The sequence below is a fragment of the Oryzias latipes genome, chromosome 16, assembly GCF_002234675.1.
Source record: "Oryzias latipes chromosome 16, ASM223467v1".
NCBI classification, from domain to species: Eukaryota; Metazoa; Chordata; class Actinopteri; order Beloniformes; family Adrianichthyidae; genus Oryzias; species Oryzias latipes.
The window spans coordinates 16042124-16062706 of record NC_019874.2 but is presented as its reverse complement, the minus strand read 5'-3'; the positions used below and the strand labels follow the sequence as shown (position 1 = coordinate 16062706).

The 20583-nt window shown below is 39.2% G+C and overlaps 1 protein-coding gene across 1 annotated transcript; it reads right to left on the bottom strand.

The window, feature by feature from the left end:
- Nucleotides 1-1884: 1884 nt before the first annotated feature.
- Nucleotides 1885-15226, bottom strand: ankrd28 (ankyrin repeat domain 28). The gene is made up of 28 exons (XM_023964196.1): nucleotides 15018-15226; nucleotides 12669-12752; nucleotides 12129-12207; nucleotides 11649-11719; nucleotides 11347-11547; nucleotides 10266-10353; nucleotides 9889-10031; nucleotides 9579-9791; nucleotides 8585-8663; nucleotides 8386-8500; nucleotides 8104-8186; nucleotides 7940-8003; nucleotides 7782-7850; nucleotides 7547-7687; nucleotides 7365-7476; nucleotides 7254-7280; nucleotides 7096-7170; nucleotides 6616-6817; nucleotides 6431-6518; nucleotides 6227-6344; nucleotides 5562-5781; nucleotides 5267-5354; nucleotides 5088-5171; nucleotides 4187-4332; nucleotides 3993-4075; nucleotides 3783-3865; nucleotides 3582-3673; nucleotides 1885-3360 (listed from the first exon to the last, which is right to left on the bottom strand). Exons 1-28 carry the CDS (start codon nucleotides 15042-15044, stop codon nucleotides 3077-3079), a joined length of 3159 nt encoding a protein of 1052 aa, XP_023819964.1. The 5' UTR covers nucleotides 15045-15226; the 3' UTR covers nucleotides 1885-3076.
- Nucleotides 15227-20583: the final 5357 nt, after the last annotated feature.

The window sequence follows — 20583 nt, the reverse complement described above, 5'->3', positions numbered from 1 at the left end:
TTTTAGCTACCACACTAGAAACCTCACCCATTCACTTTTTGTTGTCTGAGTCGCACATTTGATTTGTTTTTCATTCAGAAAAACATTCAGAAAAAAAAAAAAAAATAGAATCTGCTCTCTCTGTTTCAGCCCCACAAATACTGGCTCCTCCTTTTGCTCACGAGGCTCCACCTCCTTCACCTGATAGTGGTATCTCTGCAGGGCTTTAGATGGCTTAGCTTCACATAGCTGGGATTGAGGAGCAGCAGCTCCAGTTGTCCTGCCTCCAACTCAGTCTGCTGACGATGCGACAGTAGATGCAGCTCTTTGTGTCTCTGTGTCAGTCATAAATAAAAGCTGCTTCATGTTTTCTCTTCAGCTGCTCCTGAGTCCTGGCAGGCAGCTCTAACTGCAGAGCAGCACCAGTGGATCGGACGGGTCCTGTTTACCAGGCACAGCTCAAGGAAGTCTAGGTTCACCCTTGATTGGAATCTGAGGGGAAACCCTCCCCTATCCCACCCAAATTATAACCAACCTCTCGCATCCCCTGACCTGTTCTTTGTGTGCATTGTGATGAAACTGTTACTCCATTAAAAGCTAGAGGAATGAAAACTGGTTTCGCTTCCCCAAGACCTCTTAAAAGGTTTAAAAGTTTAGATTTAAACATTTAGAGCAGGGCTGGCAGCTTCAAAGCCCGCTGTGTCTGCATAATTTCAAGATATCTAAGCCCTACTTGTGACTGATTACCTGGTAAAAGTGTGTCCAGCCATATAGAACATGCCTGAGCAGGGAATGTTGAAAAAAAACATGCGGGAATGCATCCCTTGAGGCCAGGAGCACGTATGTGTACTATAAGAAATAAACTAACTGAACACTTCTTCAGACTAAATTGGAACCTTTTGTTTTCATATTGCCTCACTTTTAGTATAGACTAAGTGTAATTTTAGTACACCATCTAGAGAGGTGGAGGTTTGCTCTAGGAAGGAAGAGAGGATCAGACATTTAAGACACAGTATCAGTGAGTCAATGAGAAGGACTGAAGTCAAACGCTGAGTTACAGGGAGCAGAGGTGAAGAAGACAGAGGACTGAAGAGGCATGTGTTAGCAGGTGGGAACGGGTGGAAGAAGGTTTCAGCTGTAAATGTGACAAAAGATCATCAGCAAAAAATGAAAGGTATGCAAGACAGTGGTCAGAGGAGCCATGTTGGTATAAAAACAGTGGCTCTGAGAAAAAGAGACAGGAGCCAGACCTGAAGACATTAAAATCCCCTTTGAGAGAGTGTGGATCAAAATGGTTTGGACACATTGAGGGGATGGATAGTGATTATGTTAGTATCGGATACTGATGTTGGAGCTACCAGGAAAGGCCTAAAGAAGATCAAAGAGGTGGATGGATGTAGTGAAGGACGACATGAAGGTGGATGGTGGCAATGAGGATGCAGGAGAGAACGGATGACAGCAGATCATTTGTTGCAGTAACTCTTAAGGGGAGAAGCCAGATGACAAAGAATATGCATAGAAATGAATTCTGGTAGTGTTTAAATTCCATTTTCTCACTAAAAAAATATTTTTTTTCATGATATTTAGGCAGAAATCCTTCACATTTCTTTATTTAATTGAAAAAATAACTTAGAGTGGAATCTTGAACATCACTAAAGTGAAGTCTATACTTTTTGTTTTCTCTTTGTTGGCCAAAATGACCTTTTGTCACTTTGCAGGATTTCTCCTCACATGACAGTAGTGAAAGGATGAGCCTAAATAATCACATTAGTCGCAGTTCTTCATGTGCCGTGATAAGTGAATAATTATAAAGACCAGAAACTCAAGCACAGCCACATCTAATGCTCCCACTGCGATTGACAGCTGTCAAAACAAACTGCAACACAGCAATCACACGGACACACGTTCATTATTAAATAACTCATTTATTATTCATAAAATATACAGCAATCTCCGTACTGAAAGAATTCATTGGAATTTTGAATTCACAGTCATAATTTCTATATACATGCTAGTTTCATTCTTCAAGGAAAACCAAGGAACAGAAAATTCCTCTTTATTCTACTGAAGCTAGCAAATGTACATATTTCCAGTTTAAAATGATGTAATAGACAACTGAAAGTGATGTGATTGAATGTTTTTAAGTTAAAGCAAGCAGAACTAAAATAAGAACCAGGAAAAAAAACACTCAATAGAAAAATCAAATGCTGCCCTGTCATTGGTTTACAGTGTTTCCTCTTCTGAAAACTGAGCAAAGATGCCTCAGAACTGAATCAGTGCATTGATACTTTTCTAAAGCGCACTTTCACTGTAATTAAACAGCTGCCTCTACAAACCCATGTTTTCTCAGTAACTAATGAAGGCACGAAATGAACAGATGAGGAACCAAAAGTACAAATAAATTATTCTTTAAAGGCTAGATCAACAAACAACGGCAGGATTGATCAACTTGATATTAACCGGGTGCATATTTTTCAAATGTTTGGAAATGTAGGAAATCACATTTTGAGAGAACAGAGTTTAAGATGTTAAAATTGGCATTTTAAAATTTTTATGTTGAAAAAAATAATAATAAATGACCCCTCCCCCCCCAAACTTGAAGCTCAAAAGAGTGTTCAGATGAATTGGGAGATTAAATTTGGACCCCACCCCCCTGCCCTTATTCTCAGTAACAGATAAACCCAAAAATATTCTCCGTCTTGAATCGTTATGATGTTAAAAATGGGTTAAAACGCATCCGAGTCTTTTGGTCCCTGTCTTGGTGGAGTGCAAACACACCTCTTCAGGATGTTATTGCCATAAAACAGCTGCTATCTGCCCAAACGGTCATTTTCACGCTAAAAAAAAGTCAGTGTTGGTAAAGCAATGAGTACTTCAGTTCAGCATCTGCTGAAGGACATCTCTAGTGCTGGCTGAGGTCAGGGTCAGTGTGAGCCAGCCTGCTGCACCTCCTTCTCCGTCGCTTACTCTCTGGTGTGTGCAGGGAGGCTTTTAAGGCTCCTGCGGAGGCTTCCATCTTTTTTCCTCACTTCCCAAGCTTCCATCGGGTGATTTTAAGACACAGCGTGTGTTGATGTGTTTCGCTTCCCTCCGTGCTTTAATAAGTCTCGGAATCAGAGTCGTTGAGCTCCTCCTCTTTGTAGAAACCGTCGTGATGGCTCATGTTGTTGAAGCTGCAGTAGGAACCATGCTCACCTCCCAGCATGGGCAGGCTGTCGAAAGTGACACTCTTGGAGGGGCTGGTGGTGTAGTGGTTAATGGCACTGAAAGGGAGGGTGGGTGCCGAGGTGCAGGGGGACACAGGCATCATGGTGGCCAGAATCAGGGCGAGGCAGTCTGCCACGTCTTTGTTGGGGGCACAAGCCAAGGCAGGCGTGTAACCTGAGAACAAAAATAAATAAACAAAAATAAATAAATAAATAAATAAATAAATAAATAAATATATATATATATATATATATATATATATATATATATATATATATATATAAGAAAAACTAGATAATAATTATAGTTTCTGCTAAAAACAGCCTGAGAGCTGACTACTTTCAGTTTTTTCCCCCCAATTGTACTGCAAAAGACAGAAAAGGTGAAGTGTTTACCATTCTCATCAACTGCAAGGACACTGGCTCCCTTTGCCAGCAGCTCTTGCACCACCACAGTCAATCCATTTCTTGCAGCCACGTGAAGAGGCCTTTAAGAAAGAAAGAAATCCTGGGTCTGCTGACACTGCTAAGCTCTCCTCGTGACTTTTCACACTACAAACATCCTACATTGCATAAATAATTATGTGAATTACATACGTTTGTAAGGCGGCATTTGTAGCATTTATGAGATTTCTGTCAGAAATCTTCTCCAATATCAACAAGGCACTGGTTTCATGACCCTGCAGAAAACAAGGATTGATTTAAAACAAAAATCCTCATTAAGTAACTTCTATAACCAGGAAGGACACTCGTTTTTTTTATCAGCTTTACAGTGACAGAACAGAGCCACCATATGGGAGGACATACCTTACTGCATGCCAGATGAAGTGCAGTGTTCTTCACAGCATCCTGAATAGTAAGATCTGCTTTTGCACTGCTCACCAGCAACTCTGAGAATCAGTGGGAGTGGATGAAGATATGAAAAGTTAGTAACCATAGTTAATAATGTTGCTCTTCCAATGATAGTCCATTTTTGGGGGAAGGTGCAGAGGCATTCCTACCGACAGCATTGGTCTGACCATTCTCGGCAGCCATCATGAGAGGGCTCTTCCCAGCAGCATCAACAGTATTGACCTGGGCATTGTGGCTCAGAAGCAGCTGGAGACACTCCACGTGATCAGTGAAGGCTGCAGCATGCAAAGGGGTCCTGCACAAAAAAAGTAGGGGTGTTAGAAAAAACTCGATTGGCGATGAACGTTACTAGTTTACTTCCGCGTGTGAGAAAGCGTGACTACAACGATGCAGTACAGACTGTGATGTAAAAACACATGAAAGTGCTCTCCTTCACCCTGTCATGCTGCCTCATCATCACACTTTTTTGTTTCTGTAAAGAATTGGTGTTTCCCCCCCCCCTTTATTTTTGAGGCACCATTCAGGCTCCTGAACCCTTTAAAAGTACTGGAGAAGCTACATTAAGCAATGTTGAAAATAAACAGCACTTCATTTCTTCAATCATACTTTTAGAACCTTACTGGTTAAGGCACATTCTTTCCATTTTTTTTTCTTATACTAAAAAACATTTAGCTGTGGAAATCAGACAATATTGACTGTTCCCTTTCTATATCTTAAGTTACCAAAATAAAAGCACTACAAATTTGCCTGGGTAAAAGCAGCTTATATATGAGATACAGTTGCAGTGCTTAACATTGTGATCATTAAATAAACAGAATTTTACAATTTTATTACAATAGAAGACGTATTGAAATACAGGTAGTAGTTTCTAGGTTATTATTGTAAAAAAATAAAATAAAATAAAAAAGACAGAAAATGTGTTCCGGTACAATACCGGGAAACATATCGTATCGCCAGACTCACACCTCTACAAAAAAAGGTTAACAAAAGGCAAAGTTTTTCACATCAAATGTGAAAAAAAGACAACTTTAAGGTTAAAGTTGCTCCTACCTGTTTTTGCCGTCTTTGGCATTGACAATGGTTGGGCCCAAAGTGTCTATGAGCATTTCAGCAGCACCTTCATTGTCACGGATTCTAAGGAAAGCAAAAAAAGAGATATCCAACAGTAAATCTATTCCAGACTCAACTCTGACAGTTTGAATAAACCAAAAGACAGCTCGGGCTCTTACACAGCACAGTGCAGAGGACTGAAAGGATTGCCTTCAGCTTTGTGAAAAACTTCCTGCTCCAGCAAAACCTCCACACACGTATCATGACCTGAAGAAAGAAAAGCAGGACTAAAATCTAATAACAAATTAATAAATGATTAAAAAAAAAAAGTAGTATCTGATGTACTTTGATTTGAGGTTCATACAAAAACAAATGCTTATTTTATATCCAAATTTCCATTAGTATGCTAACAAATATATTTTCTCCAAATCAGACTTCCAACATTTCTGGAACATGAACCCATCTGGTATTTACCATTGTAGCAGGCCCAGTGCAACGGGGTGTACCCATGGCTATCCGTCAACACGGGGAGCGTTTCCACAGACTGGGCGGCATGTAAAAGGCCTCCAAGGACGCCAATGTGTCCACATGCCGCTGCCAGGTGGACCGGCGTACGGCCTCTGCAGTCTCGCACCAGGAAGCTGGCGTTGTGCTGAAGCAAGGCCTCCATACATTCTTCGTGACCAGTCACCGCCTGGAAAAACAAGCCAGATCTTATTCACTGTCCCATCATGAGAAATGATTGATTTCTTTTGCTTTTTCTTTATTAAATCAGACTTAATTTAACATCTCCAGCTGACAGACTGAGCAGAAACACATGCATCTTGTAAGAATGGGGGAAATTTCCTGGTGTGTTTTATAATTTTATTAAGGGATGTGCCTCTTCTGAATTGTAGGGAAAAAAAGTAAAAGCTGTTCGGCTGAATGATCGGATTCAAATCTTTGATTTTCTTTCAACATAGATTTTTTTTGTAGATGCTGAATAGAGCTAAGAAAAGGCAACTGCACACACCATTATAGCTTCTGTAAGCAATTATCTTTATACAGTTTCAATTAAACAATTTTTGTTTTAGCGTAAATATTTGAGTGGCAAAATAACACAAAGATCCACCAAAGTCCACACAAAAAAAACTCTTCACCCCTCGATGCAAGGCTGTCCGGCCCCACTTGTCTTTGGCTTCAACGCTGGCTCCTTTGTTGAGAAGAGAATACACACAGTCTGTGTGCCCACTCAGGACCGCCAGCATCAGAGGGGTTCTGAGTGATGACAGTCAAGTTAGCGTTTATGTCGACACCTCAATAGGATGAGGAAAGAAAAACAAAACAAGATGTAATTCGCTTACTGTCCGTTCCCGTCTTGAATGTCAACTGCACTTTGAAGATCAGCGTTGCCAATCAGCAAACGCAAACATTCTGAATGACCGTTGGTGGCTGCAGCAAAGGAGCAGACCATTTGCATTACGCATGTTTTTTAGTCTGAGGTTACACAAACCAGGAAGCTTTGTTTTTTCTTTTTTGCAGTTTTTACCTGCAGCATGTATTGGGGTTCGCTTCAAGGTGAAATCCTTGACCAAGATGGAGGCCCCCTGGTTGATCAGGACATCCACACACTCTACATGGCCCTTGAAGGCTGCCAGGTCTAGTGGTGTGCGCCCTTGGCTGTTTCTAACATCTAAATCCAGCAGGGACTGAACCAAAACCTCCATTGCCTGATGGTGTCCATGGTATGCCTGAAAGACAAGCAAATAAAAAAAGTTTGTTAAAAAAATAAGACGGCTTTTGGAACAAAAAAAAAACAAAACATTTTTACATATTTAATTAGCCTTTAAGTATTCTAGGATTAATAAGTGAAAATTGTTAACAAAACCCTGGAAAATAAATAAGTTAGATGTGTAGAATTTAGAATTGATGCAGTATCTGTGGAGGCTAACCAGTTCTGGGAGTACTGAACAGAATTAGTACAAAAATCTTTTAGAGAGCTATGAAATCAGGTTTAGACATTACTCACAGCCAGGTGTAAGGGGCTGACGGGTGCTCTGACATCAGAATCATTCAGGATGTCTGTTCCTGAGGTTTCCATTAACTAAACACCAGAGAGACACATGTTAAAATGACATTCTTAAGTAAAGTGCTCTTCTTTCAGATGGAAAATATGAATAGGTTTACCACATCTAAGGGGGTTTCACTTGCAATCTGGAGAAAAAAAACAAAGGAAATGAATAAAATGGAATTAAAGTTCATTAAAACTGGATAACAGGGGGGGAAAGCATTTCTCACCAGCTCCAGACAAAGACGATGTCCGTATGCCGAAGCGTAGTGCACAGCATTGTAACCCTGATTGTCCCGAATTCCTGGATTTGCATCATTTCTCAGTAAATATTCCAGGCACCTGCAGACAAAGGATTCAACATGGAAGTATTGAGGCTTGAGCAGTGTGCCTAAAAACAGGTGTTACTCACTTTCCATCTGTGTCTGAGGCGGCGGCATAGTGGAGGGGAGTGCAGCCCCGTTCGTCCAGGTCGTTGACGCTGGCCCCAGAACCCACCAGAGCAAACAGGCACTGGTAATTACAGTTGGCAGCAGCGTAGTGCAGAGGCGTCCTGAATTGGGAGAAAATAAAACAAGAGAAAAACAAGGTGGGTTTCCAGCTCAGGTTTGACTCCTGCTCCAAATCAGATTTCAAATGCCACAAACCTGCCAAAGCTGTCCTTCCTGTTGAAGTCTGCCCCAGTGTTGAGAAGAAGATTCAGGCATTCCAGGTTTCTAAAAGCAGCAATACACAGTTGGACATTATGCTAAAAAAGCTCTACATTCTTCCAGATTAAAGCATCTTTAATCTGTTGCGTGCTCACCCTCCAGCAGCTGCAGCGTGTAAACAGGTCCTACCAAAATCATCAGGAGTATCGATATCGAAGCCTGCACAGAATAAAGAAATATAAAGAAAATTTGTGAATACATTTACAATTTTACATTTAAACTGTGTCTGTTTTAAGAGGGGCTACCATAAAAAAATCACCTGAAGACAAGAGCTTTCGGCAGCAATCAGAAAAACCACTGAGAGCGGCCAAGTGCAGCGGGAACATCCCATGAATCCCCCTCCTGAAAATCACAATTCCATTAATATACCTTGTTACAAAAGCCCAAAGGTCACAATTTGAAATAGAATAGTGCAGCGATCCTACTGAAAACCTCATCCCAACACTATGCCTTTACATGACTAAAGCCTTTAAAAGAGCAGCTCTTCTTCAACGCACAATTCCAAAAACTTGCAAAAAGCCCGCAGAAAAGGCAAACCCACTTTGCTGTGTCAGCTCTGTTAGTGATGAGAGTGTTAATTAGGAGCTCGTGTCCGTATCGAGCTGCGATGTGTAGAGGTGTATTCCCGTTCTTATCTTCACAGTCGATCTCAGCGCCTTTGGAGGGAAGAAAAGCATGAACGTTTTAGTTCTACTCTACAGCAGGATGGCAGATTTTCAAACTGGATTTGGGGAGTTTACCATTCTCAATGATGGCTTGAGATCTGGAAAATCTGCCGTGGATTGCAGTCATGTGAAGAGGTGTCTTACCATCTTTACTCTGTGGATTGAAGAAAAAAGGATGGTTACATAAGGATCACTCTCTTTGAAAACATTTAAGTACTGTGTGTACATGGAATTATAGGACTTTTACGTGATTATCAGAGGACAACACTAGAAGAGTGTTTAAATCTGACAGCTTTACTATGACTAAAAACAAATCTGGAATCAGCCACTCTGTTAGCTTGTTTTAAATCACTATTTAAACTGTGCAACAAGTGCTTGAATTTAACAAAAACAAGCTAAGAGAGTGTCAAACTTGAAACAAGCCTTTTCTCCGTTTTTGTCTACAAAACAGCGCTTGTGACGAGTCCGTACCACTTCACTCAAATAAAAACAAACCTAATCAACCTTTTTTAGGTAACTAACTCAAAAGATGTAAAATTTTTTCCCAATTGAGTACACACAGATTTGTACGGGAGCCATCACATCACCTGAAATAACATGCATTTGGGGAGGGGATATCACGACCTCTTAAAAACAAAGGTCAAATTTGGGAAATGAAGCAGTTTAGACTTTTATGAGATTTTCTGCTTTATACATGATGTGCATTTCACCAAATTTCCTCTGAAACTCACAAAAGACTAGAGCGCATTTGGCTCAAGCTCTTTTCAATGTGGTTTGAGATGGAACTGGATCCTCATTGTGTCTAGAGATTCTTCATACTTTGAGTTTGAACAGAATGTGAGCAGGACATCGACATATGCAAACGCTAGGCGTCACTGTTTAAACCATGAAAGATGGCGCAAATACAAGTCTTCAAGCCACTAACTGACATGGAAACAAGCAAACCCAAACCAGGCGTTTGAACAACACATCCTGAATACTAGGAAACAGTCTGCAATTTAGGACACAGGTATGTCACCAAAATTGTCAATTAATTACTGAATACTAAGTATATGATGAGGATTCTCACCTTGATATTGACATCAGCCCCGTTGCACACCAGAAGCTCCAGACAGAGGGCGCCATGGCGTGACGCAGCAGTGAAGTGGAGAGGTGCAAACCCCTTTTCATTCACCTGATTGACGTGAGCTCCACACTCGATGAGCTCATTGACAACCACATCCTGTCCGTTGTAGCAGGCCACATGGAGGGGTGTGTTTCCATAGGCGTTGGGTTCATTGATCTAAACAACCAGACAACCAGGCAAAAAACATGTTTCATCCAGAAACAGCAAAAATAAAAAAAAGGACTTTCGGGTTCTGTTAGAGGCTTAAACTTACATCCACTCCTAAGTCCAGGAGGAATTTGACAACACTAATCATTCCACTTGAGGCTGCTGCGTGCAGGGGAGTGTAGGATTTCTTATCTTTGCAGGTCACCTCAGCGCCATGAGATGCCAACAGTTTCACCACTTCTATGTGCCCTGCAGAAGTCCAGAGGACATGGTTGTGTTGCCGAACATACAAAAGCTTTTTGCGCCTCGGCTCACAACACATTGTGAGAACTCACTTTAACACCTTGAAAAATAGGGAGAACTCTTTGCTCCCTAATAAAAACTCACTTTAACACTTAAAGCTAAGCAGATGGAAAAGCATTTAAATAAAAAACGTAAAAAAAAAACAGTCCTGAAAAGGAAATCAGTCTTTTTTTTTTTTACCCATGTAAGCTGCCCAGTGGATTGCACGCCGATCCTTTTTGTCAAAAGCGTTGATGTTTGATCCCCTGGAGAGCAAGAGCCGCACCATCTGAGAGCAGCAAAGGACCAATATCAACACTCAGAATGACTTTCACAGCAACCAGAAAATCCAATACATCTGCTTGCAGCTTTACCATATATCCAACCATCAATAAATACATTTAACTGACCATTTTTCTGACCACAGAAATATTTGATTTGATGCATTTAGATTATCCAATAAAGACTTATTTCTAAAAAATAAACACAAAACTAGGATGAAAGACGATCTGCTGATCAACAATATAAACTGTGCTTTGTGCACTTGATGCACACAAGTATGTCAAGACGTGACAACGTTCAACATGACTGATTTGCAAGTAAAAGTATGATTACCAAGAGTCATTTGCATTCGTGTGTGCATAAAGTGTTCTTGTCTGTGCACATTTTGGGCACATTTGCATCCAAAGTCAGTCTGCAGCCACAGCTGTTGATATGAAATCTAGCCTATCTTGGATTTTGTTTGGATTTACACTACCGGATCTCGCCAACTTCCACAGCACATAAATATAGTATATTTCACATGAGTGAATTGCAGCGCAGCATATTCTCAACAAATGCAGTGTATGAGAATGTGTTTTATAATGTTGTACTCAAAATCTAAATCAAAATCTAAACGTTTACTGCAGGCTGGGGACACTCTCACACAAAAAACCTTCGCAACTTCATACAATGACTATTGTGTTAAAGCGTTTATGATTTGAGCAGAAGCACTTCCTCTTAGCAAGAAGACAAGTTCAGGAAGTTATGTAAACAGCTAAGGATGCTTATTTTCAATCTAGGTCCAACAGTTAGCACTTAACTGTCTATGGAACTTGCTTTTAGAAAGGATAGAGCATCTAACAGCACTTAAACTAAGAGGTTGGATCATTAACTCAAAGTAAAAGTTGATTTTTTTCTCTTTGCCCTTTCTATGAATTAAAGCAAATCTACAAGAACTAAAATATTTCTAAAAAAAACAGCTTATTTAGATCTGAACGACATTCTTATTTTAATGCTTTACCTCTAGGTGACCGCTGAAGGCTGCGTGGTGAAGCGCAGTCCGGCCTGCTCGATCAGATACATTCACATTGCTAAGTAAAGGGACGAGGGCTTCAGCACAGCGGACAGCTTTGTTAGCTGCTGCGATGTGAAGGGGTGTCTGCCAGTTCTTGTCTCTGGCATTCACATCTGCTGAGTGTTTCAGCAACACCTGCACAGCCTCCTGCAAGACAAAGCACCATGAATCACTTCTGCGTTACCTGGAAAGGACTAAAGGGTGTGCATTTAGCAGGGTGAGAGAGAACCAGAAAAACATCCTCTAACCTCACTGCAGGAGGCCACAGCCCGATGCAGGGGAGTCAGCCACTTGTTATCTTTGGCATTAACTCTTGCACCTTCAAGTTAAACAAGACTGAGAGTAAGGCAGTGTTATCTGATCTGGTTTACCAAATAAAAAACAGGTTATAGTTTCCTCTTGAGCTGCTTTAGAGAAGTTATGAGTGGGCTGTCAAGAGGGAATTCCCTCCACTGAAAGCTTTCATTCCCTCTGGCAGTCTATGCATTCCATCCTAACATTTGAAAAAGTTACCATTCCAGCTGTAGACATGGACCAGACATAATATAACCACTGTGTCAAAGCATCCCAAAAACGATGGTGATGCCAACTCAGGAGCATTTCAGCATTCCAAGAAATTCAATGATTTAAGTATTTGTATTCATGATAGAAAAAATGAACACATTTGTCTTTTAACCACTGCTAAACATACATTTCTTGCTTGATAGGTTGACTTTTAATTAACAAACCTGAAAGAATCAGCAACTCTATAATTTCTGCATCTCCAAGATAAGCAGCAGCATGAAGTGGCGTTCGCTTCTCATTGTCCTAAAAAAAACAAAAAACAAACAAACTAGAAGTAGAAAGTCACAGCTGTGACTAAAATTAAACTCAACAGTGTCCTGGTTTTCTCTATTCGGTCAACAAAACCTCTTTATTTTTAGTTCAATTATTGCAGTGGACAGAGAGTATTTTATTAAAGGCTAATAATTACAATTCAAAGGACTGAAAGGGCTAAAAACACAAGGAGTCCAGAAAAACACAAACAAATAACAGCCAGGCAAATATTAGACAAATAATCCCACAACAACAATAATGCTGCAGAATGCAATAAAGGAGAGACAGAGCATGAAGTATTATAAAAAACACATCATGAACAGATGTGTGTAGAAGTACTGACTACAGTACTGCATTAAGTCTTTCAAGGAAGATTACACGTTAGAGGATGATTAAACGTGGAAGAGCAGTATGAGGAAAGAGATGCAGAGATTAATGACTGTTGGAATTACCTGTGCATTCACATCCTCTTTTTTGAATATGAGTGAGCGGACTTCATCTGGGTCGACATTGAAAATAGCTTTCAGCAAGGGGGGCTGAAAAAGAAGAAATCTATGTTCAAATTAACAACAAAAACAAGAAGCTACTTTGTAAAAGGCAATAGAATCTTCTCAGAATGGTAACACTGCATTCGGAATGCAATGCAAGACCTGATTCAGACATTCGAGTCGTCAAAACTAAGAAACTTCCGGATCTATAAAGTCAAACAGAACAACACACACAAACAAACGCCTCGTGATTCTTTTGCTCCTCAAGAGATCCCCTTTTTTTTCTTTTTTAAAAGAACGCAGACACAAAAAAAAACGTTCGTAGCATTAGTAACATGAAAAGTACAGTGCCTCAGGAAAAAATAAAAAAACTAAGAACAAAAAACCAAAACAACCAACTAACAGTCAAGTATTTTGAAGGTAGGATGATGACCATTTTGTTGCTTTTGTGACCTCATTTTATTCATTAGGGGTTCTAACTCATGACAATGATCCATTATTATTATTAACACCAAAATGATGCTCTAAAACCCAACAGTCTGTGCAAATAACAATACTTTTGCAAAGACGAGAGCCCAGAATTCCTCCACAGTGCTTCAGCAATTAAGTTAACAGGAACTCTTCCTAGAGTTGTGGCAGCCAAGAGTGACTGAACCAGTTATTAGGTTTCAGAGTCATTTATTTATTTTTTTCCAAACAGGAAAAAAACTAAATACAATCTAAAAATAAGCATTGTATTCTAAAAACTGAATTTTGTGTAAACTTTTGTTTTTCAAGTCTAATATTTATATTTGTTAATAATAAGAAACATATAAAAAAATCAGGATGTACGTAAACACTTATTAAAAACACAGCATAATGCTTCTCTGTGGCACTTAAAACTGAAATGAAAGACCTTTATACACATTTTTGACTCAAAAATTGAAGCTACTGTTTTTTGAAACCACCCAACAATCAAATATGGCTCATTATTAACAATACTTTGCAAAATAAGTTTAAGACATGTGTGACTTTTTTTTAAACTATACTGAATTTAAAGTATGTGTAAGACAAAACACTAAAACTCAACTCACTCTAAAAGGAACAAATAGCTTTGTCACATTTTCAAAGAGCACAGTCCTACTATTTAGGGCATATAATGGTCATGAAGCTCTGTAGGGCACCACAAAGTGTTAAAACTGCTCACAAATCCGAGAACACAACAAGTGCACAATTGTGCTCTGTTCACTGATGACTTCTTTATCCTTACAATAAAGCCAACAAGAAGAGACAGATCTGCATGTTTCTGTTTTTTGCTCTCCAGAGCTGCATGAGTGGTGCGGGAGATGGTCTATGTTTCTGTGTGGCTGCTTGACTGAGCACCTCTTCTCCACATACAAGTTAATACCATCACCATGGAGACAGCCCTTTGGCAACTGCACCACTCAGGAGCCCAGGCACACGATCATTCAACCACGCAGACAATAAAAAACACACATGCGCACATGCGGTTTGGAATAGACACAAAAAGTTGTTTTCCATTATCAACAATTATTTATAGGATAATATATTTATATCACGCAGAACACCAATTAAGTTCTTCAAAATAGTATTCATAAACGACATTTTTAGACTACAAAACCTCAAGGGCTCAGTACCTCCATCATCACCTTACCGTTTCACCTGCTCACTTTACACAACAATTCTGCCAGTTTACATTACTTTCCTGGTTTTTCAACACAAGAGCAAAGTTAGTAGTAAACGGGGCGTATGAAATTCTCGTGTAAAATCATCAAAAATGATGCTGGTTCATCCTACGAAAAGGCTCACACACAAGCTAAGCTTGTTTCGCTAGCATGTAAACACACATCCCAACTTTACGTTGTCACGGCAAACTCACAAACATCCACAGATCACTTTGCTGCTTTTGGCAGACAACTCGTCTCACGGAAAGGAAGCAGCAGTTCACTGTTTAAAAGCGAAATGGTGCCCTAACAGGCCAGTTTCATATAGGCTCAGTCTATCTGCTGGTGATAAACAGCAATCATTCAGTAGCAATCTTGTACTATACATGATCTGTTGGTGTCGCGATTCATTTAGTAAATGTGATGCCAATGAATGACACATCCGAATGAATTAACCCAACTCGGGCTTTACAAATTCTCCGATTACTAAATGTTAGTTCGGGATTAGAGCAAAGCGTTTAAAAGATCCCAGTTCAGGGACTAGACTCAGATTACATTCCATTAGCGAATGCAGAAATTGGGTGAGCTAAGCTAACCAGCAACGTTAGCTTAAACTTGTGTCAGCATTTGAAACAAAGATCTCTCTTACCTGGTCTCGAATTTTGAGAACCACCATATTTTGGGATTTTAACGGTCCTCGAACAGATTCATAAAGGAATATTTTTGCCCTTTCCCCCAATACTAGGTTAGTAGCTGTTCACTGGTCAAGGAGGCCTAGACGAGTCTCGCGTAGCACTTTTGCTAGCTTCCTATGTCTATGGCATGAAAGCAGGGAGGCAGCGGAACTCCATTACATTGGCGCCACCATATTTCACGTCTCTGAAAGCTCCACTTCGATAGGTTGAACTGGCTAAACGTATGAGTAAGACAGTCTGTGATTGGCTGTTGCTAGATTCACTGTGTCGAATTTCTTAATTCTAAGGCTTCATTAAATTATTTATTATTTCACATCTTGAGGATTAATTTCATCAGGGGCCAATTCTGATTAAAAAGTTTTTTATTTTCATTTTTTATTTAAAAATGTTTTGTTTGTCATTCTCGAGCGGCTACAGCTCCCCCACCTGTGCGTGCAGGGAATAGGAACAACGCTAAAGTCCGCAACAGCAGTCGCTTTACTAGCTCTTTTTCAATGGCGAATATTAACAATAAAAACATATGTTTGAAACAGCACACTATTGTTATTATTATTATTATTATTTCACTGCTTACCAGGAGGACCTGTTTTGGCCTTTTCCAGTTTCAGTTTCAGGAAATGCATTCTTGTCATTTCAAAGAACCAAATCAACTTTAAATTTCAAACTTCTTGATGACTGGCAAGATTAATGCCTGCTTGTTTTGTACTTTTGCTGATTTTGTTGGATTATTAATCTGTATTTTAGTGGTAGCAGCACCTTAACTGGGGTTTGGAGGTTGAACTTAGATGCTGTGGAAAAGAGGGATGTCTGGTTAGTTGTGGTAGTCAAAGAAAAGATTTGTCAAGATGGGTTGCTTTAAGATAAATTATGTCTGACCTGGTGAGGTAAATCATCCTTTTACCTCTTTTCTATTCAATTCTCTCAGCTCTTTTAATTGAAATTGGCATTACCAACAAGCCTAAACTGGCTGAGGAGTTTGTCCTGACTCCTCCTTTGGGCATTCCCCCAAAGTTGTGTGAAAGCGCAACCTGATACCAATAAGTCACAAAGTAATCTGAAGAGGCTGCTTAGCTTCTAATTGTTTGGTTGTCCTTTATTAGTTTACTTATTTTTACCTTTTCATTCTCATATATTCTGCAATTCTGTATTCTGTCCATGGTCAGCCACTTGGATTTTGTTTAATTTTATTCTGACTTCTTAGCCAAACTTCCTGTTAAAGTTTTTAGACCAGAACTAAAAATGTTCATTTTGCGTCACTAACATGTGTATTTAGTCTTTTAAATATGTGCAGAGCCAACAGTTGTTTGTCTTTTTGTTTTAGGCTAGGTGAAGTCATTAGAACCTGCTTTCTTTAGATGGCTTTTTTTTTAAGTAGACAGCCTATATTTTTCCATTTCTATGAACTACAGTGACTGAATCTGAGTGTTGGTCCTTCAAATGTAATTGCTTTTAATTTACTAAAAAAACACAAATAATCACTTCTATACTGGGATAGACCGGTGACCTGTACACAGTGTAGTTTGACTTCTCCCTCAGGTACCTGGACTAGGCATCAGAGACCCTGTGCAGGAAAAGGTGGTACTAATAATAAATAAATTAATTGATGAATCACATCTTCCCTCATCTGAATGTCTAAAACATTAGTGGCCTTGTGTTAGAGTGTCCGCCCTGTGACTAGAGGGTCGTGAGTTCATATCCAGGCCGAGTCATACCAAAGACTCCAAAAAAAATGGTACCCAATGCCTCCCTGCTTGACACTCAGCATTAAGGGGGTTAAACCACCAAATGGTCCTCTGAGCGCAGATGTGTCTGCAGCTCAGCGCTCCTCCAGGGGATGGGCCAAATGCAGAGAACAAATTGCACACACCTAGGTGTATGACAGATAACGGGACTTTAATATTTTATTTCTGCAAGTGATGGAAATTAACTTACAAGGAGCACAGTTGTTTACACATAGCTTTTGCAGTTAGGCTAAGGTTTTCCTAAATAATCAAGGACATCAAATTTTACAACTATATGAGAACAAATGACTTGTTTTACGATTTCTGAGACACAATGTAAAAAATTTCAATAAGAACAGTCTGTTTTCTATGTTTCTTTATATGGTTGTGTCCAATTAAATTAAAAAGGTACACACTACTTTAAGCGAATTCCTAAAGACTAATCTTGTGCTAAGAATATAGTTGCCAGGTGTGAAGTTATGCATGGGAGCAAACATACATGAAGGGTCACGTCTCAAATAACTTCATGTTTTTCTGTGCCCTGTCTTTCAATGGGTCAGGATGAGGCAAAGGACACAGGTGAACAGTTGGGACTGGATAAAAGTTTGTCACCCACTCAGTTCAGCTGCTGTGGGACAGAGGCAAGACAGAAAGCTTTGTTACTCACTACTTTTGCTGGATGGCCGATGCAGAGCTACATGTTGACTTTGGTCATGTCACGCACAGCCTACTAGTGTCTTAAAACAATTGGAATAAGTCTTAAATTATAAAAAAAAGATGGCATGGATTGCGTATATTTGTCTTTTTTGATAATTAAAACCAAATTTGACATATTCCACACATGCAAACTGAGCATCATTATCAGTAATACATGAAAACCAATGTTTTTTTGTCTTCTGAAAGGCAAACATTTGTCTCTAAATAGGTCTAAAAATAAACCAAGTTTACTGTAACAAGTGAATAACAGCTGTGGTAGATTTAGATATAAAGTTTTCTTACTGTATTGTCAGCAAAGATTTAAAATATGGATTCAGGACAGTTAGAAGCTTCAAAACTGATATTTGTGTTATTCATTAATGCTGGGGGCCAAATGCAAAAACAACATTTATTTGTCCTAAGATAGAAATAGAGGTACAACTTTGCTTAATCATTTGCAATTCACTGACTGTGGAACTATTTGTCAGCCAGTCCCCACTTGTTAAATTGTGAATAATAACAGTAAAGTTTTATAGTAGCCAGTACGGCCAATAGATGGCAATGTTTCCTTTTAAATTGCCCAATGTCTGGGTGGTGCTATTTTTATCTGATACATCATTGCAAACTGCAGCTTTAAAGCATCGTTTGGAATTTTGGGTTATGCAACAGCCAGCGAATAATAGCAACCTAATCCTTACACGCATCTTTAATTCCCGGTATAACACTTTCTCTCCACGCATTATTTAAAAGGATATCTAATAACTTTTACAAAAGGATTATCACAAACAATTTTAACCAGTCATACAAGATTCAAAAGGATTTTTCACATGCATGTTACTCAGATTAGATCATGCATATAGAACAACTACCTAATAGACTGAGAGTTACCAGCAGGTAATAATAAAAAAAAAGTATATAAAGACACAGTGAGCTGTGGCTGCATGAATATTTTATGTGGAGCTTGTTTTTGCGGCCACAGGTGGTTATTTCTGTCCTTTCGCATGAAGCCACCTCAAGTCGATCGGAACTGTTTCATTTTTACCAAGCAGCCACTTTCCTTAGCTGCAGCCTCCAAACTACTTCTTTTCTATTAATTGCCTGGCCTCATCATCACTGGTTTTGCTGTCATTAGTTCCAATTTGTGGGGTCCTGTAATGAAAGATGCTATTTATAAATAGCCCATGCCTGTGAACGTTTATGATCTCATCAAAGGCTGCTCAAGTGTTATTGTGCTAGTTAAAAAACACTCGTCAATTAAGCATGCGTCACTTGTTTTTCACAATTTAGGAATACTAATGACTTTTAATGGTATGAACTTTGAAATGCACTACATGGAAAAAGAGATAAGCCAATTTTCAGCTTTTGCTTATGATAAAAAGCTCAGGCTCATTTTAACAGCAGATATATTTAAGCTGGAAAGACAAAATAACAGCAAAAAGGTCAATTTTTTGTGATTTCTAAGTGAAATAAGTGTCAGCAGTTGTATAAAAAAATTACAACTTGCTGGCAAAAGCTTTCTTGGCAGCCATACAGTTTAGATGTTTATTGTAGTAGGGCAACAGGTTTGCTCCTGTCCTACTTTTTACTGCAGATCCTTTACAAGAGGCTGAGGTTTGACAATTTCAGCCTCCTCTGCAGATTTTCTACAAGATCAAAGTCTACATCAGAATTTCTTTTTTCAGGGGAACTGGACTCTAATTGTTGATAGATATTTGGGTGCTTTTCTGAGTATTTATCACTAATAAAATAATATGATGACATGAAATGGATGATGAACATTCACAGAGACTGGTTGTGTCTTTTCAGGACCTAAATAGACTTTGTTGCGTTTGGTCATCACGCTGGAAAACCAGTCAGTTTTCAGTGCCCTGGCTGATATTTGAAAAAAGGTGACTTGACACGGCCACGTCCAACTCCTATTTAATGCACTGAAGATGTGTTACCTTGGCAAAAAAACAAAGCAAAAAACCCCCACAAAAAACAATGTTTCCACCTCCATGTTGGACAGTGGAGGTGGTGTTCTGCATTGCTCATTGTTCTTATCAGGTCACCAGCATCAACCTCCCATCAGAACAACTCAGAGGTTTGTTGAGGATTTTCAAATGGGTCTGCAAAAAAGATTTTTTGAGTGTGTGTGTGTGTGGGGGGGCTACAGGATTTCTGCCTTCTGAGTGTTGAACAGATTATTTATTTATTTATTTTCATTGGGGAGAGTTCCTGCTGCAATTCCTCACCCTTCTGGTAATCAAAGCTGTAAGGTCAGATCTTGCACAGACTTTCATAGTGAGGAATTCAGCCCACAGACTGCAGATTTTCTCAACAATCAGCGTTGCAATAATTATATTTAACATAATTAGCAAAGTTGTGTTGTACACATTAATGCATAAAAATTAAAGACCTACTTAGAAGAAAATTGTGTTTTTTTAACAAGTTCATGTGGGTTTTTTTCTGATGGAGGACGAATTTAAAGAAAATTAAGCTCAGTGTTGTCTTTCAGAGTATTTCTTGCTCAGTGCCAACGGTCGCGCCCATAACTCTGTGCCAAATTTCTAGCTAACTTATGCCGCTCTGCAGAAACTATGTCATAGTTAATGACACAGTTTTAAAAAAAAAATCTTGACTAAAAATGACAAACGCTTTTACAATAAATCAAAATATGATTGGAGTGGAACTTTAAACAGGTTGCAATAAGCCCCTCTGTATCCTTCAAACATTTGTTGACAAGGTTCAAAACAGAAATGGTTTAGTCTAGAATTTAACCATGTTTTGTGAGGCTTTGTGCATCTGGAGTGGAGGCACTAACATCTGTTACTCAGCTTGGGTTTCTTCCACTTTTAATCAGTAAATGTGTAAATAAAGCAATTTTTACTTTAGGAACTCATAAGCATTATTTAAATCATGCAGGAAAAAAAATCATCTGTAGCACATCAGCGGACTGATGATTTTAATTTTACCAGATCATAGTCAATTTATTATACCTGCCAACCCCAACTGCAAGTCTCTGTATTCCTGTCAGGCCTGCAATCTTGTCCCAGAAACCCTTGGGGAGCTCTTTGGTCTCGAACACTGCAGACAGTTTGGAGTCAGATTGATTGATTGTCTC

Excerpts from the sequence above, each read along its gene's own strand:
- ankrd28 (XM_023964196.1), bottom strand. The coding sequence starts at position 15,044 with ATGGTGGTTCTCAAAATTCGAGACCAG. Across the intron at positions 12,753-15,017 it reads TTCTCAAAATTCGAGACCAG|CCCCCCTTGCTGAAAGCTAT; the intron begins GTAAGAGAGATC and ends CTTCTTTTTCAG. Across the intron at positions 7,688-7,781 it reads AGGAAGGACAGCTTTGGCAG|GACGCCTCTGCACTACGCTG; the intron begins GTTTGTGGCATT and ends CTCCCAATTCAG.